Here is a 17,492-nt window from a genome sequence, read left to right on the forward strand (position 1 = left end):
GATTTTGATCATCAATTTCAGGGCAATGGGACACACCGAATTGTTGTACATCATATATAACCCCTGCTAACCCCTTCTTAAAGAGGTTTTAGGTTAAAAATAGAAAACAGATTGCTTATGATTTCGCTCGCCGTGGAGAGCAGCAGAGTTGCAGGTGGATGAAGCCCAAGCCACATTTCGTCCCCATTTTGTTTTGCGTCATGTGCAGTTTAGTAAGGGTAGTTTGGCCATTTAAAATTTGTAGAAAATGCCACATCAGCAACTAATTGGATGACTCGACGAAGTGTGACGGAGTGGACTGAAGTGTTACAAATTCTAGAAACACGGGAGATTCATGTATATTTTAGAAACACAGGGAAGGTGCATGTATTTAAGGTAAAATTCGGTCCGTGTAATTTACCAAAATTCTGTGGAGTCTGTGTATTTTAAACATTGGGTGCCCAAGTCTACTTTACCCAAAAATAAAAAAAAGCCCAAACCTAGTTTCCGTCCAAGGATAGAACCAGGCGGATCAGATCGACCCCGAAAGAGTGTGTGAAGAAGCGCAATGGTGCTTCGGTTCGGATTTCGGAATGAGTAACGGAGGTAGTTGATAGAATCGAAGGGCCTGTTCGCTGTTCCCATGAAATTGACCGTAATTTCTCCTTCCCCACGTTGTTCTTGTTCTGCTCCTTCATCTTCCTTGTCCGTAAAGGTCAGGGCCAAGAGCCGGACGCCCGACCCAGGTTCTGGTAAGGTGAGTTGCTTCATCGTCTCGCAACGCTGTATCTTCACAACCCTCCCGGGGCCGGGCCTGCCTGCCTTCTTTTCCTTATCTGTAGTTCTTATTTATCTCTTTTTTATTTAGGTTGTCTTTCACTGAAGTAGGAACTAGATGTTCAAAAATGACTTAAGGCCTTTGTGGTCTCCATTATGTTGTTGTTGCTACTGTAACATTATTGTGTAGTATAACATTTCTTTTTTCCAGCAGTAGGATCGTTACTTATCCAAAAAAAGAAAAGACCAGAAGTGCAGAAATTACCCATATGCTGCACCAGTTCACTCACTTTTTTAACCATTCAATGAGAAATCCTGAAACTAAGATCAACCACAGAACATCTAAATTAGTTGTGTTAACTGTTAGGTCTTAGGTTCCTTATTGTTTCTCGTCGATTCCAAGATACTATCTCATATCATGAGTCACCTTTGAGCTCCCTTGTCTATAATAAGAAGATCCACCATTTCATCGATTCCAAGATACTATCTCATATCATGATTCACCATTGAACTCCCTTGTCTATAATTAGAAGACTCATCAATTGTCTGACCATATTTATAAAAGAAAATCATATGAGTGGCAGCCATGGAAACAAATAGGTGGAGGATTACCGCAAAATGCATTTAAAAAAAAAAAATAGGAGAGGGTTCTCTGCCTGACAGCGTGGCCCCTGCGCCAGTGCATCAACAGGGGCATGATTTTTCGAATTCAAGAGGGGCGGCGGGGTGGTCATTTGGCCTCCCTTTGTGTCGACACAGGCGCCATGCTGCCAGGCAGGGTTCTTTTTCCCTTTTTCTTTTCTTTCTTTTTTATTATTCTACTTCTCAAGGGTCGGTTGGTAGTGAGGGGAGAGTGGAGGAACAAATAAGGCTCGCAGTAAGAATGAGTAGGACACTGGGAGATGGATGAAACAGAGACATTATGGTCTCTGTCTCTAGTATATAGGGATTACTGTTGGTGCTGGTGCTGGTCACGGTATACTTGATCATAGTTGTCATGGTGCTAAAGTAAGACACAGCGGTGACAAGTCACCTTGACAATTAGGCTTGCTAATGTAGTTCTAGATTGGTAGGAGATCAACTAGAAGCCAATAACCAGGATCTGCTATGAACTGGGTAATTACAGGATCTGCTATAAACTGGGTAATTCAGCTAGGTTAGAATAGGTGAAAATTGTGAAATTAGGGTTAGGGTGTGATGGTAGGGTTAGGTCAAGTTGATGTAGGGGAGTCTATCACTGAAGGTTACGTTAAGTTTTAATGGTTAAAAGTGTGTTGGAATGAATTAGAAGCAGGTTAGGTGTAGAGTTTTGGATTTTTGAAAAGTGGAAGATGATGGAATCTAGGGTTTAGGATGGATGGATTGGGCAGCAATGTAGATCGAGTTCTCCTAAGGGGCAGGGTAGTATTCGATCCAAATAAGGTGAAGTTTGGCTGGCTGGTTTAGTCTGGACAGGATTTGGGTGTTGGGGAAATTGAAAATAAAAAGGGGGAATCTTAGGGTTGGGCTGTGAGAAGATAAGAAGAAGAGTTGTAGGGGATGGGGATGATTTAAACTCACTGTTGTTGCAGAGAATCCTTGGCAACAGCTTGTTTGAATGCGAAAACTTGAATAAAATCAACACTTGAAAAAAGAGCTTCAAAAGAACCACCCAGGCTTTATACCACAAGGTGTCAATTGGATCTAACACCAATCCCACCAGCCTTGATCAGACACAAGACAGTCTCCTTGATGAAGAAACAATTTGTAGCAGTTTGAAGAGTTAATTTTTTAACATTCAACGGGGAAATGAGGAGCCCCACGAATGACTTTAATTAAAGGCTTAAAGCCAAATTCTTAATCAGACTAGGAGACTAAGAAGCCCCTAGCCGATTCTATTACAAATCACAAACTCTCTCGAATTCGTGGCGAGGTGTGGACGCAAAATTATAATTTAAAACAAATAAAAGAAAGGTGACTTAAGTCACTTAAATTGCACCATTGGTTCAATTAGCTTTGGACCGGTTCAATTTATTACATGAAAAATAAACTAAGTATGGGAAAATACTATTACTAATTGGACAGCTTCTTAATGTAGGCTTAGGTTTGAATAGTCAAACTAGGAACCAAACCAGGATCTTTTATCAAAAGGTGAATCAGTTTTAGGGTAAAACCAGGAGAACAATGGGGCGAGAAATCATATGAGGAAACCAAGAGAACAATGGGAAATGAATCATATGAGGAAACCAAGAGAACAATGGGAAATAAAAACATATGGGGAAACCAAGAGAACAATGGGAACCCAATTATATTAGGTTAGGGATGGGGTAATAAATCATAGATTTTGTTAGCAGAAGAATTATCGCCAACCTCAACCATAGAGTCAAATTCAAGTAGAACAATAATGGAGAGTTTCAAAAGAGAACCAAAACAAACCACTTGGGTTTCCCACCGCAAGGTGTCAATCGGATCAAACACCGATTCCTTCAACAAACCACCCGGGCTTCCCACCACAAGGTGTCGATTGGATCAAACACCAATTTCACCAGCCTTGATCAAACACAAGAGAAATCTTCAGTCGAAGAGAGTAGCAAAAAGCCTTTTCATAAAAACTCAGTTTAGGGTTTAGGGTTTCGCCCTGGTTTCGGAAGTCCACGAAACCCAGTTTTGCCGAGATCTTGGCAAGTTGGTATATTTTTTTCAGTCTTGACTCGGTGGTGGGTTTCGGTGGCCATATGGCCAAGATAGGTATTGAAACTTGACATCCACCCTATTTTAGGCCTTCAAAATACAGTGGAAACATTAGTTTTTACTTTTTACAAATTCAAACCCAAAATAATATAGTGAAACTTGACATCCACCCTATGCTGTTTCCCATCTACTGTATTGAAAGGAAACATCTAGTGAAATTCTCTCAAGTGTTGAGAGGGGTGGACGTAGACTCTTGAAGTCGAACCACTATAAATCTTGTGTCTCTTGTGGGTGCTTATTACTTTAATTTTTATTGTGCAATTAATTTTGAAAAAGGACACAATCCACTGGATACAACCTATTCACCTCTCTCTAGGTTGTTTCACAAATGTGAGATCCTACGCTGTCCTACATCATATTCTTTTCCCTTCTTTTTTGGATACCCAACAGTGGAAAAAGGGTTTAGAGTATTGCATTCCTAAAAAGAGGGAAATGGTCCATAAACCCCCAAGTTGCGTACAGAAGATAAAAATCATAACATAAACAATGTGATCATAGAAGTAAACGTAAATCCCTATAACAAATTTAAAATTGAACCACCTCTTGATTTGTTTTAACATCTGAAATCTTATTGGCGGACCTTGGCTTCCAATGGAATGTGAAGGATTAAAAAGCAAGATGATGAATAGACCTACCAAGATAAGAAAATTTCCAAGGTTTTATTGTTAAATCCTCCATTCCTGCACCAACTGCATCTCCTTTTACGATTACCTGATTGTATTGTTTGGTTAGGATAAACTCTGATTCCACTTTCAAGGCTATTGATTCTGTTAGGGTAGAGTCTACTTCCTTTCTAGGTCCTGAATAAACACCTTCCATGGACCATCTGATTACCTAAGTACCCCCCAATTCCGGAGACCCTCTGTTCCTACATCATGTGCTTTTGTACATCAATTCTACACATCAGCCTTGAAAGTCCCTCTTCTAACCGTTGATTCTATGCATTCACTAGCAATGAGCACTGAATACAAAATGTCTCTTCATTCTAGAAGGTGCTTTGGTACTAAGCACCCACTTTCTTATATATGGTTAATATCAAGCTTATCTGTCTAAAAGTCACCTATATGTTCTCCACCATTCTTCTTGGATATGAACATTTTTTTCCGCTCCTCTTTTCTTCAAGATAACTATAGGTTACTGCGGTATCTTCTTTTATTTTTATGGATAAAAATAATAAAGCTTTGATTAAAATTTAGATGTAAAATTGTGTTGTGTTACGGGGTAATGATATATATATATATATATATATATTTGTGACAAGGTTAAATAAAATGCAGTTGGATTAATTTATCTGGTGCTGATAGCTTCTGACATTGTCATTTCTTATGAATTTCTTACGATGTTTAGTGTTTAATATGCTGCTAGGGTTCTGACCCAACTCCTCCACGGATTACATCGAATGTCAAGCAGAATTTGCAGTTTTTAAGGTTGTGGAGGGTATGTCACTTGCCAATATGAAGGTAATTGCTGTGAAATCCCAAATTTACATTTTGTGTGGCAAAAATCTTGTAGGATTTCCAAAGACGAAAGTCCAATACACCTAAGCCTGCTACTAGTTACCGTAGGAAGAAGGTGCAGAAGGAGGATCTTCCAGAAGATGTAGAGCTCTATCGAGACCCTACCATGACACTTTACTAGTAATTTTTCTCTCTGGTTTTCTCCTATTGCTTATGAAGTAATGTGCTATTATGCTAATCTCTTGAGAGGTCCTTTATATGTGATCTTCTACATGAAGGATGTTGTTGCATCTCTCAGTCTCTCTCATTTGACAGTACAAACCAGGGTGTGGACAATGCAGTCCCAGTGTTGCTTGTTGATGGGTACAATGTCTGTGGCTATTGGATGAAATTGAAGAAGCATTTTATGAATGGAAGACTCAATATTGCTCGCCAAAAGCTTATCGATGAACTGATAACATTCAGTATGCTGCAAGGTTATGTGTATGTATTTAATTATTTTCACAAGCAAATTTTGACATATCATATAACAACATGATATTATTCCAACCTCCATCTTGACTGGATGAGGGCCGTAATCTTTGTCTTTCAGGAAGAAAAACGAATATGCTTATGGTTGGGTTGTTTGGGACATCCAAAATATGAGATTAAACAAGTCATTATCGAAGGCCTAGGGAGCCTGTTGGTGTAGTGGCTTCTGCATAAGTCAAGCTTTTTCACCCTTCTGGTTATCAATTTGACGATATAGTTTGCAATTTTAATTGTGTGCTGTAATAAAGTGAGTTATTTTTTAATAAATGGTGTGACGACCCCAAACCCGGTTAGGGTAAAAGGCACTGCTCTTGCGGGTGCTGATTAAATGATTACTTGCATTTCATACATTTACCACAATTCCCATACATATAACATGCACAACGGAAGACTTTTAATGGAGTTGAGTTTATATTACTGGAGTAAAACAAACATAATACTGGTGACTTACATCATAAAACTGTGTATTCAAAAGTAATTACAATTCCATTACTACTTAAATTATCCTATACATGCCTATATACACAAAAAGTATAAAGAACAGTCTTCATCGGTTACTCAGCTGTATCCCTAAGGTTCGAGCATCTTGGCCACTCGCAACCCACAACGTCAGGAGCTGTACATATGTAACCTCCAGCTTTGTCATCTGAAAAAATAACATAATTGGTATGAGCTAAAAGTCCAGTGAGGTTAATCATGTTAAGTACATAAACATACTTATAGAGTTATACGTCATAATACAGTTATAAACAACAAATAAGAAAGCAAAACTAAGTCTGATCATCATAGTGTACTGCCACTGTGCACAGTAATCTGAGGTTCTGCTGGCCACCCACAATCGTCTATTCTACTCCTTAATCCAGTCACCGTAGCACTGAGGAGGAACAATGTAAATGTGATTGCCACCCACAATTGTCTATTCTACTTCTTTATCCAGTCACCGAAGCACTGAGGAGGAATGATGTGAATGTGATTGCGATTCCCCTGAATACATGAATATGCACTATTAAATCACCCATATAAATATCTGTGATCGATGATTCCCCCAAATACATGATCTACTCCCTTGTTCCAGTCGCCGAAGTATTGGGGAGGACCATGTACTAGTAAATCACCTGTGTAACGTATTACGTATTACATCTCCCCTTATCCAATACTTTTTCCCTATTGGAAAGGGATGGCAGTCACAAAGGGTTCTACATTCATTTCTTTATTACTTTCATTTCCTTTCATATAGACGTATCACACAAGGTACTAAAACTTGGGTCTCGGTACCAACTCGACTCTTGGAAAAACCGAGACGAGTCGAGATCTCGCCGAGTTAGTGCATGTTTTTTTTTTTCAACTCGAAGCCTCAACTTTGGGTCAACCCGAGATCCGAGATCTCGCCGATATATGTCGAGTTTTGTCCAATTAGGTAAGGTATTTAAGTGGTAGGTGGGTTAAAATAATGGGTCGAAACCAAGATCCAACCGAGATCTCGCCGAGATATTGCACTTTTGAGACTCGTAGGCAGTCTCGTCTCGGCTTTTCCAAAAACCGAGAAACTCGGCGAGATCTCGCGAGTTCTTGAACTATTTTTACTATCACATCACATTCATTTCATTTATACATGTTCAAACTTTGCATTCATTATTCATTTCTCATTTCATTCATTTACATGTTCCATTCTTATAATCATACATCATACTCTATGCAATCAAACAATCTATAACATTACAATATAAGTTTCCCCCACATGCGTATCAATAAGCTTGTAACATCTTATAACACCGCTACACATATCAACAAATGTCTATCATTACATATTTGCTTCCCTCAAAATATCATTACATCATTCAATCTCTATAGCTCAAGTACGAGTTTCCCTCATATACTTATACATATATTCATTCAACAGAACAAGTGCAAATTAAACATTATACATATGATTTCCCTCACAATACTCATATACATATCCAATCAATGATACAAACATATAACATACATAATGAATCCCTCACCTCTATCTCTTCTTGATACGTACACCACTACACTCACAAGCACTTGGGTATAACAAGTTCTCCTACATATATAATAATTAACATTATTATAGTATAATTATAAATTCAGCAAGCATCTAAAAATTACCTGTAAACCAGATTACACTTGCTTCTCTTAACCTTCTTGTAATTCCTTCTTTAAATCAGTGTTTCAACAACTCAAACTCCCAATCCCAACTTTAATTACATTAACCCTTCCATCAACTGGTATTCTAAGTTAATTAGAAGCCATTCACTCAAAATTCTAAACCCTATAACAGAAATGCAACTAAAATCCACGTGCCTTAGTAACTCTACTTCAATTAGATGTTTCAGGTACAACCTCTGCTGTCCTTAACTTTCTTTCTTCAATTTCTTATGATTCTAGCAACTTTCTTCCTTAATTCAAAATCCCAGCATCATCTTTTCTTATTTCTTTATGGTTCCAGCACTTCAATCGATACTTCTGCAACACCAAATCTCAGATTCAGCTTCTATTCTGTGAACCCTTCACCTCAATTGAAAGATTTACTCCTTGTTTCACTGTTAACCTTGAAACTCCTCTGCAACTTCTATATTCCAGCAGCTCAAATGTCCATCCTTAGCCCCAATTGATTGTATGATCCTTTATTAACCAGCTGCAACCCAGTTCAATTTCTTTAGTTACCTTCTTAATTCCAATGCTGCTCTTCTTCTTCTCTAAGTTTCAGAATTTCAGCAATAGCATCCAATGTTTTATCCTCTTGTAATCCCAATTCACTCCAGCTTCAATGATTTGGCACCTCATTCAATTCCACATCCCATTACAGTTCCCATTTAATTTCTTAAACGCAGGCTTTAACTTCTCAATCTCAACAGAATGCTGCCTATTCTTCATAGTTCAGCACTGCAGTCCATCTAATTGCACATAGAGTTCAGCAGTCTCAAACTACAATTCTATCTTCTCTTTTTCCTCTTCTTTTTCTCCAGTCCATAATCGGTTTTGGTGTGTTGAGTATCTAATCCCCGTTCTTTTATTCAATTATACCCTTATATATAATTTCCTAATCATTCACTTAAACCCATGTCTAATTACTAACTTATTAACTAATCAAACATCTAATTCACTTAATTAACAGTAACCACTGCTTTCTCAAGCCTCCATGACCAGCCCCTTTAGCCAAGTCTCGTCGACCCCTTCTCCTGCACCCTCCCCTTCCCACTCTCTGCAGCCTTCTTGTGCCCCTTCTACCTCCCCTCTTTCCCCTGCTTGGAAGTCCCTCTTCGGTCCAGCACCCTCTTCATCTTCTGATGGTCTCCCTCTGCACTTTGTCTCCCCTTCCTTTGTCGATGGTTCTAAGGTTGCACTTTGCCCTTCAGGTCTCCTTGATGACGAAGCTTCCTTGTGGGAAAATGTTCTTGTTGGACACTTCATTGGTAACCACCCGCTATTCCACATTGTTAAGCTCTCTCTTTCCAAACAATGGAGACCTCTAGGGTCTTTCGAGACTTACGTGTTGGGGAATGGTTTGTTCATCTTTAAGATCTCTGACTCCAATGATAAGAATCGTGCCCTGGAAGGAGGGCCGTGGCTGGTGGGTCGAAAAAATAATTTTTTGGCGGCAATGGACTCGCCATATCCAGCTCTAACATGTTGACCTCTCCTCTATCCCACTCTAATTCTCCTTCCCTTGGCTACCTTTCCATTACTGGTGCTTCGAAGGTCTAAGTTTGGTCGGTTCTATCCTTGGTACCCCCTGCACTTAGATGCCAGAACCAGTAGGAAGGATAGTGATGCAGATTCATCATCAAATAGGGCTTGTTTTATTGGGAATAAGTGTAGGGTTGGGATATATATATGTTGGGCCTTTGTTCCCAAGGGTTTTCTATGTATTAGGCCACTTTAGTGGGCCTGAAATAGGGGTATATAGGTTGCATACGGGATTAGCCCAATATTTAGTTTTTATTTTGTGTTTTTAATTGAACCGGTTTAAATTGGTTGCATCCAATTGGTTCAATTGGTCTAATTTAAGTGAAGTGATCCTATTGGCTAAGAGGTTCTTATATCCTATTGGCTACTAGGGAATCTTCTTTATTTTAAGTAGTTTAAGTTGTTTTAAGTCATTAGGACTCTATTTTGAGTCTATTTGAGTTTCCTAGTCAGTTTAAGTTGCCTAATAGGTTAGGGATAAGGTTAGGCCATTCCTTTTTAGTGTCTAAGTCTATTTTTGAGTCTTCTATATAAGTTTGTAAGGGAGGCCAGCATTGGAGACGAATTTGATTAATAAAAATTAGCTTTATGCTTGCTGCCTTTGCTCCATCGTGAGTGTGCCTTGTGAGTAATATCAAGGTTGCCTTGTGAGTAATATCAAGGTTGAAGGGATTGGTGGATCTCCAATCGACTCCTTGCATCGTGAAGATCGGGAGGGCTGCTACTTATCTCCTTGCATTGTGAAGATCGAGAGACCCCATTGTTCATCTTCAAAGTTGTTGCCATTGAAGACCTGTAACAAGTAAGAAATTCTGCAACTATTCTTCTTCTTTCTAGAAGGTCACATACAAGGTGATTTTCGTGAGAATTCTGCCTAGCCAAATCTAACCATTAGAATCTGCTAAAAATTTGATCAAGTCTTTCTCAAATCCTAAGAGAGACTCGATTCAAATTTCAGCACCATCCACCCAGCCGATTGTCTGAAATTACAGTTTTACCCCTCTCTCCTACTTCTACTAGGAAACCTCCATAACTCCAAATCTGTCCATCAGTTTCAAACCAAACTTTCAGCATACATCCCTTACATCATTGTTGACACTCGATCCAAGTTTCAGACCCAAACTCCCACTTTATCCCCTCCATTCCTTCACTCCATTAAAACCCAAAACCTGCAACACAATTCTGTCCAGAACTGCAGAATTTTAAAACCTTCCCAAATCCTATTATTTTTATACCATATTGACCCCCTAGACCTGCCCATTAATACCCTCTAAACCCCTTTCCCAATATCCAACCCTAACCCTAGGAATTGACCTAAATCCTAGTGCTGTCCATTCGAACCAGCAGCCCCTTTTTTTATTTGATCCTGTTGTTTGGCTCCTAGTAGGTCTCCTACCTATCTAGGACTACATTAGATAGGCTCAAATTCGCCCGTATTTGCGTTGAAGTTTCTGCAAGTGAAGCTCTCCCTTTAATCATTACCGTTGTTGAAGAAGATGGTCACTCTTTTGTGCAAAATGTTTCTTACTATTGGTCATCACCCCATTGTCTGTTCTGTAAAACCTTCGGCCACGCCTCCTCCCTTTTACCAACCAAAGACCACTACTGTTGGGGGTAAAGTCACCATTGAAGGTACCTCCATTACGGAAGTCTCTCTTGCTCAGCCATCATCTATTGAAGTTCCTAACCCTAACCTGGAGAATCGGCTGCTTTCCAGAGGGTGAAGTTACTCCCTCGTGATCCCTGAAGAAACCACTGCCTAGACTGTCATCCCTATTTTTTGCGGTGATTTGTCGACCCAACTAGGCACTGCCAAAGACCAAAGCATCAATCCGGCTCACAGATTGCCCTCCCATAGAAGAACCAGAACCAGACCCTGCCAAAAACACCATCGGCCGTGAGAAACTCGGACTTTGACTTCTCCTATCGGTTTTTCCGCTAGGCAAAACCTAAACTCTGTTTTTCCCGTTGGTTGAAACCATTTTGCAGCCTTAGCCTCAAGCCCTATCGATGATGCTGACACCTCCGCTTCTCTCGATTCTCCATCTGATCGAAGTGTTTCAACCAATCGCGACCTGTCGGAGATCCTTGTAGTTGTCCTGAAAAAGAAACCTCTGCGATAAGATCGCGTTGTCTGATGAATGATCTTCCCCTGCCCCAACAGTTTGAGACCCTTTTGTAGTTTAGGGATCCTCTCCCTCTCCTTGACGTCTCTCTTCCTAGCAACCATCCTCTGTTGTTTTTTCCCAGGCCTGACCCTTTGAGCCTAGGGATTACTCCCTTTCTCAAAGGGTAAGTATTGCTCCCTTTGAGGTGGGCCCTCCTGTGGTCCCTACTCCTTTGGCCATTCCTTCTCTAGCCCAGCCCACCACCCGCTTCCCTTTGGCTGATCCTGCTGGTCTTAATGGGCCAGCTCCTTCTAGCCATTCGACCCATTGCTCTAACCCATCCGTCTGGATTCACCCACGTTTGGGCTTAAACTCCAACATTGGGTTGACCCCCTCTGCAGCCCAATCTATTGCTGCCCCGTCCCTTCGAGTTTTTTGCCGCCGTAACCCTAGCTCCCCTCCTTTTCCTAAGAATCGTCCCAACATTGCTTATTCCTTGACCTGTCCGTAGGGGATTTTGCCTCTAAGCTCGGATATCAGAGGTCATGCCCTCTGTTGTGAGCCAATGGATCCTGGATTGTTTGCTTCACAGTGGATGGCTTTTGTTGCTTTTAGTTCAGACATCTCCCTTTCTTTAATGCGCTGTTTTTGTTGGGGCTCTTCCCCCTTTTTTTGTAAGTCCTTGCCCTAATTAGGCAGGGTTTTGTTTTTTTCTCGTGCTTGTATTTCCCTCTCCCCCCTCTTTCTGTCCTTTGGTTAAAGAATTTTTTATTCATCCAAACAAAAACATTAACTACCAATCTAATTAATTAAACTAGCTTACCTAAGTCAAACCTCTACTAATTACAAGATTCTAGCACAAGACACCTATTCCCCTTATGTGGCTGAAGTCCCAAGCCACCTCCTCCTCTCTAAGTCATGTGGTAGCCCCTTCCATGCCACCTCAAGCTAAGGCATGCTATGTGGCTTCTGCATATGCAGCCATGTGGTCCACTATGCCATCTCCTCCTTCCTTTGTTAAATGGTTAGCCTTACCTTGCCACCACCTCCTTTTCCATGCATGTGGCTGCCACCATCACCTTTCACGTGCACATGGTGGCAGTCCACTAACATGCCACCACCTCCTTTCCCATGCATGTGGCTGCCATCACCATATTTCCCATGCACATGGTGTCATCACCACTTGAAACCATGTGGACCAAGCACTAAGTTACTTAATTCATTTTTACTCTAAATAATCCTAATTACACTAAGAAACTATGGTTAGTACTAAGCTGCCACCTCCTACTTCACTATTCACATAATAAAAATAGATCAAATAAGCTCACTTAAATCCTATTAAAATCATTATAAAATAATATCTTACATTTTCTAAAATAAAATATTATGCTACTCTATAAAATAATATAAAAGGGTATTAAATCGGAATATTGAGCATTATATATTTATAATACATCACTAAAATAATAATAAAATAAGCATGACCTACCTGCGGGGTGTTACAAATGGCCCATTTTTGCATTTGCAACTATTATTATGTGGTCTTCACTTTTTATTTTTGCAACAGTTTTTTTTTTCTTCTTCTTTTGTTGTACAATGTCCTCAGAGTTGATAAGGCATCTTTTACCAATATTTCTTCCTCCCCCTTCACCACCCAATTGGGCAGTATTCTTTCAGCATGGTTGGATGAAGTGTGAAGCATATGTTTGTTCACCTTGGTACCTAATTTATTGCTTCAGATTTCCTTTTGGGAGATACTAAACAACTGTAATTCTTGTTGCAAAATATGAACTACAATCATTTTCCCAATGTGTTGTTTAGGCTCCTATATTAAACAGTAAATTGGCACCCTAAATCTCAGGAGTAATCGCTGAAGGATCATGAACTGCTTGCCATGAGGTTTCCTTCTGCTCGAGATCATTATGTAGCAAAATTTCTGATGTTTAATTTCCTTGTTGTGCCTTTCTTGGATGCCTTTTGTAAGCATTGTTAGGGACCATGTTTAGTACAGAGTGCATGCGAATTGATGATCTTCACTGTATTTCAGACCTTGAACAAATTTCTAAGACCACTTTTTGTGGAATGTCCACAATAGCTTGTTAAGAGTTTCGGTGAAGTTGTCTAATAGCCAAGTATCTATTTGCTTCAGGAGTTAAACTGGAACAGTGGATTTGTTATTCTTTATCTGTTGTTCTAGTTGCCTCATTCCATCCTTTCATGAAATATTACAGAGGTGAAAGTGGTTTTGGTTTTTGACGCTATGATGTCTGGACTCCCTACCAACAAGGAGACATTTGCTGGGTACTTCTTTGTTAGCCTAATTTATGTATATTTAATTTATTATTTTTTGTTTTATTTTTATAATGCTCCTTTTGGCCAGTAAAATTGTTTGTTTACATTACTGTAGAGGAGAGCAGGTGCAGAATTGCCCCTTTGATCACAGGAAAATTTCATATCATAGGTCGATTGCTAACGATTTTATTTATTTGATAAATAACATTTTATTGACTCAAATGAGTAAACTACAATGACCCTCTATCAAGTGGCCCATGGTTTGAGATTTTGGTCAGCCCCGAAACTATGTATTTTTTTCTTGGGAGTTTTGATGTTGGGTTTTGGGGGTCATATGGCCAAGTTAGGTCCTGAATCTTGTAGGACAGTTTATTTTAGGCCCTCTAAACATAGTGGAACCCTTAGATTTTAAAAAATCACACAAACAATGGTAGTTTGACTTCGGACCCTAGGTTGGTAGTCTTTGTTGTATATAATTTCTACCGTAGGCTATTCCACACAATCTTAAGTACTAGAACACATATAATTCAAGTAAAACAACTTAAATAAGCATTAGGAATGAAAAGACATCAAATTATAAACCATTTCATAAATCAGGCATCAATGCGATGAGCAGACAAAATGGTGTGTAAGGACTGTAAGGTTATCCTTAGGGAGAGCCTAACCACCCAACATAGACTGGTGGTCCTGGATATATACCTCAGTGCACGGAAGCGTAGGAGAGAACTTATGTACCCTAAGATTAGGTGGTAGAGATTAAAAGGGGAGTCCTTAAGGACATTTATTGATATTGTAGTCAAACAAGGAAGTGGGACGTTGAGGGAGACACCAATTCGATGTGGAACGAGATGATGATTTGTATTTAGAGGGTTGCCAAAGATGCGCTAGGGGAAGCGAAGGGTAGTCGGCAGGCCCCTAGGAAGACTTGGTGGTAGAACGTTGTGGTCCAAGCAGTCATTAAGACAAGAAAGTTTGTTTTAAGACTTGGCAAAAGACTAAAGAAACAGAGGATAAAAAGAAGTATTATGATGCCAGAAACGAAGCTAGGATGATTGTGGGATGGCTGAGGCGAAGAAATATGATGATATTTATACCAACCTAAACACTAAAGAAGGGGAAAATGCTATATATAAGATAGCTAAGATGAGAGAAAGGAAGAGTAGAGATTTCGATCGGGTGAGGTGCATCAAGAGTGATGATGGAAGAGTGAGTTATAAGCTAGGTATGGATCAATCCTAGTGAGGAACAAGGAGTATTAGCTTAGAAGAGAAAAAGGAAGAAGAAGAGAGAAAGAAGAAGAGATGAGGGAAAATGTAGTAAGTGAGAACTTCCTTGGAATTACATATGCCTTCATAGGGAGGTAGAAGGTAAAAATAACAAAAGATTAAAATTACAACTCAATATGACTTACATAAATTCTAACACTCCCCCTCAAGCTGGAGAATAAATGTCATACATTCCCAGCTTGCACAGAAGGGTACTGAACTGGTTAGGAATGAGACCTTTGGTGAAGATATCTGCCACTTGATCACCTGTCATCACAATGAGAGTACAAATGTAATCAGAATCCAACTTCTCTTTGATGAAGTGTCTATCAACCTCAATGTGCTTCGTTCGGTCATGTTGCACGGGGTTATGAGCAATACTTAATAGCAGCCTTGGTATTACAATAAAGCCGCATAGGCCCCTCAATGTCAAAACCCAACTCTTGAATCAACCGCCTCAGCCATATGAGTTCACGTACCACATGAGCCATGACTCTAAATTTTGCCTCTGCACTGGACCTAGCTACAACTGGTTGTTTTTAACTCCTTCATGTAACCAGATTACCAGCTACAAAAGTACATTAACCAGTTGTAGATCGTCTGTCAGAAACTAAACCAGCCCAATCAGCATCAGTGTAGCTCTCTATCCTCAAATGGTTGTGTTTGGCATATATAAGTCCTTTTCCTGGAGAAGACTTCAAGTACCTGATGATGCGATAAACAACATCCAAGTGCCCACTCTTGGGGGCATGCATAAATTGGCTCACCACTCCAATTGCATAAGTAATGTTTGGCCGAGTCAAAGAGAGGTAGATCAGTTTTCCAACCAATCTCTGGTACTTTCCCGCATCGATAAGAGGAGGACCACAATCTTCACTAAGCTGATGATTTTGATCAATTGGAGAGTTTGCTGGTTTACAACCCAACATCCCTGTTTCTTTTAACTAGTCCAGTTCAAACTTTCTTTGGCAAATATTGGTTCCCTTCTTTGATCTTGACACATCAATTCCCAAGAAGTTCTTCAAGAGTCGAAGATCTTTAATCTCAAACTGTTAGGCCAAGTATGACTTCAATCTACTTGTCTCAACTTGGTCATTCCCAGTCACTACATTGTCATCAACATAAACAATAAGAGCTGTGACAGTACCATTACCTCGCCGGATAAACAAGGTGTGATCAGCCTGACTCTGGGAATACCAATTCCTTAGAATGGCCTGTCTAAATCGCTCAAACTAAGCCTTAGGAGACTTCTTGAGACCATAAAGTGCCTTTTTTAGGAGGCAAACTTTCCCTTCAGCTAAGGGAAACTTAAAACCAAGTGGAGGTTGCATATATACTTCCGCTTCTAGATCACCATGGGGAAATACATTCTTCACATCTAACTGTTACAATGGCCTGTCTCTATTGGCTGCCACTGATAGGAGGACTCTGATCGAGTTGTGCTTGGCCACAGGAGCAAATGTCTCTTGGTAATCAATGCCATACACCTGACTATACCCTTTAGCCACCAACCGAGCCTTATATCTTTCCATAACAACATCTGATTGGTACTTAATTGTGTAGACCCACCTGCATCCAACCGGAACTCTCCCCCTGGGAAGATCAACAAGTGTCCAAGTACCATTTTTCTCGACGGCCATCATTTCCTCAGACATGGCCTCCTTCCACTTTGGGTCAGACATAGCCTCAGTTACATTTTTGGGAATGGAAGAAGAGGAGAGAGCAGTAGAAAGAGAAAAATCTGTAGGAGAAATACCATCATAAGAAACAAACTTGGATATAGGATTAGTACAAGCTTTCTTTCCCTTTCGAATGTCAATGAGAAGATCTAACTCAGAGGGAGGAGAAGAAGTGTTACCTAACTGAGGAAGTTGGAGCTCAGGATGTGGATCCAAAGAGGACTCTTGCCAGGTCTTCTTCCTCTAACAGCCTCTTTTGTACACATTAACTCCTTCGTAGTGTCAGAACCAACACCTAAATGTTCATCAATATGAACAACATCCTCTTCTTTGTGTTTCCCAATATCAAGAAGGAATGTGAGAGACAATGGAGAAAGAAAAGGTGTGACATCAGCAGCCTGTTCATTCCTATTAGTGTCCCCCTGAAGAGGATGCTGATGAGGAGAAAAGAAGGGTATAGATTCAAAGAAGGTGACATCTTTGGAGAGGAGTCGCCTTCGGGAGGAAGGATGGTAGCATTTGTACTCTTTGGTGGAGGATGAATAGCCAAGGAAAAGGCACTTGAGTGCTTCGGGGTCAAGCTTAGTCCGAACTGATTTATTGATATGGACATGGCAGACACACCCAAACACTTTAGGAGGAAGAGAGAAAGCAGGAGCTTGAGGTGATAGGGTTTCCTGAGGGGATTTGGAGCCAAGGAGCTGAGTTAGCATCTGATTGATGAGGCATCTGACTGATTGACATAGGGAGGGAGATTTTTGACAAAACGTCGGATTTCTTTGCACAACTTCGACATTTTGTGCATCTACAAGCTGTATCAAGCTTCCTAGAAGAGTTTTTGAACCTTCATTCTCAAAGGTAATGGTGTTTTCTTCCCCAAAATCAATTTTTTTTTACAATACATTGGAATACATGTTAGCTATAATTGGCCTAATCTACGACTCTACGGAGTCCCATTTTTTT

At 40.0% G+C, this 17,492-nt stretch overlaps 1 protein-coding gene across 5 annotated transcripts in view; it reads left to right on the forward strand.

The window, feature by feature from the left end:
* Positions 1-529: 529 nt before the first annotated feature.
* The window catches only part of LOC122668841 (uncharacterized protein YacP), an 85,374-nt gene continuing 68,411 nt past the window's right edge, over positions 530-17,492 (forward strand). For all 5 annotated transcript variants that reach the window (XM_043865388.1, XM_043865391.1, XM_043865389.1 and 2 more), the window contains exons 1-5: positions 530-736; positions 4,852-4,923; positions 4,999-5,123; positions 5,259-5,419; positions 13,525-13,594. In XM_043865388.1, coding sequence (XP_043721323.1) covers positions 623-736; positions 4,852-4,923; positions 4,999-5,123; positions 5,259-5,419; positions 13,525-13,594 — 542 coding nt within the window. In that variant the 5' untranslated portion in view covers positions 530-622. The remainder of the gene's footprint in view (positions 737-4,851; positions 4,924-4,998; positions 5,124-5,258; positions 5,420-13,524; positions 13,595-17,492) is intronic.

This window comes from Telopea speciosissima, chromosome 7, assembly GCF_018873765.1.
Source record: "Telopea speciosissima isolate NSW1024214 ecotype Mountain lineage chromosome 7, Tspe_v1, whole genome shotgun sequence".
Lineage (NCBI taxonomy): Eukaryota > Viridiplantae > Streptophyta > Magnoliopsida > Proteales > Proteaceae > Telopea > Telopea speciosissima.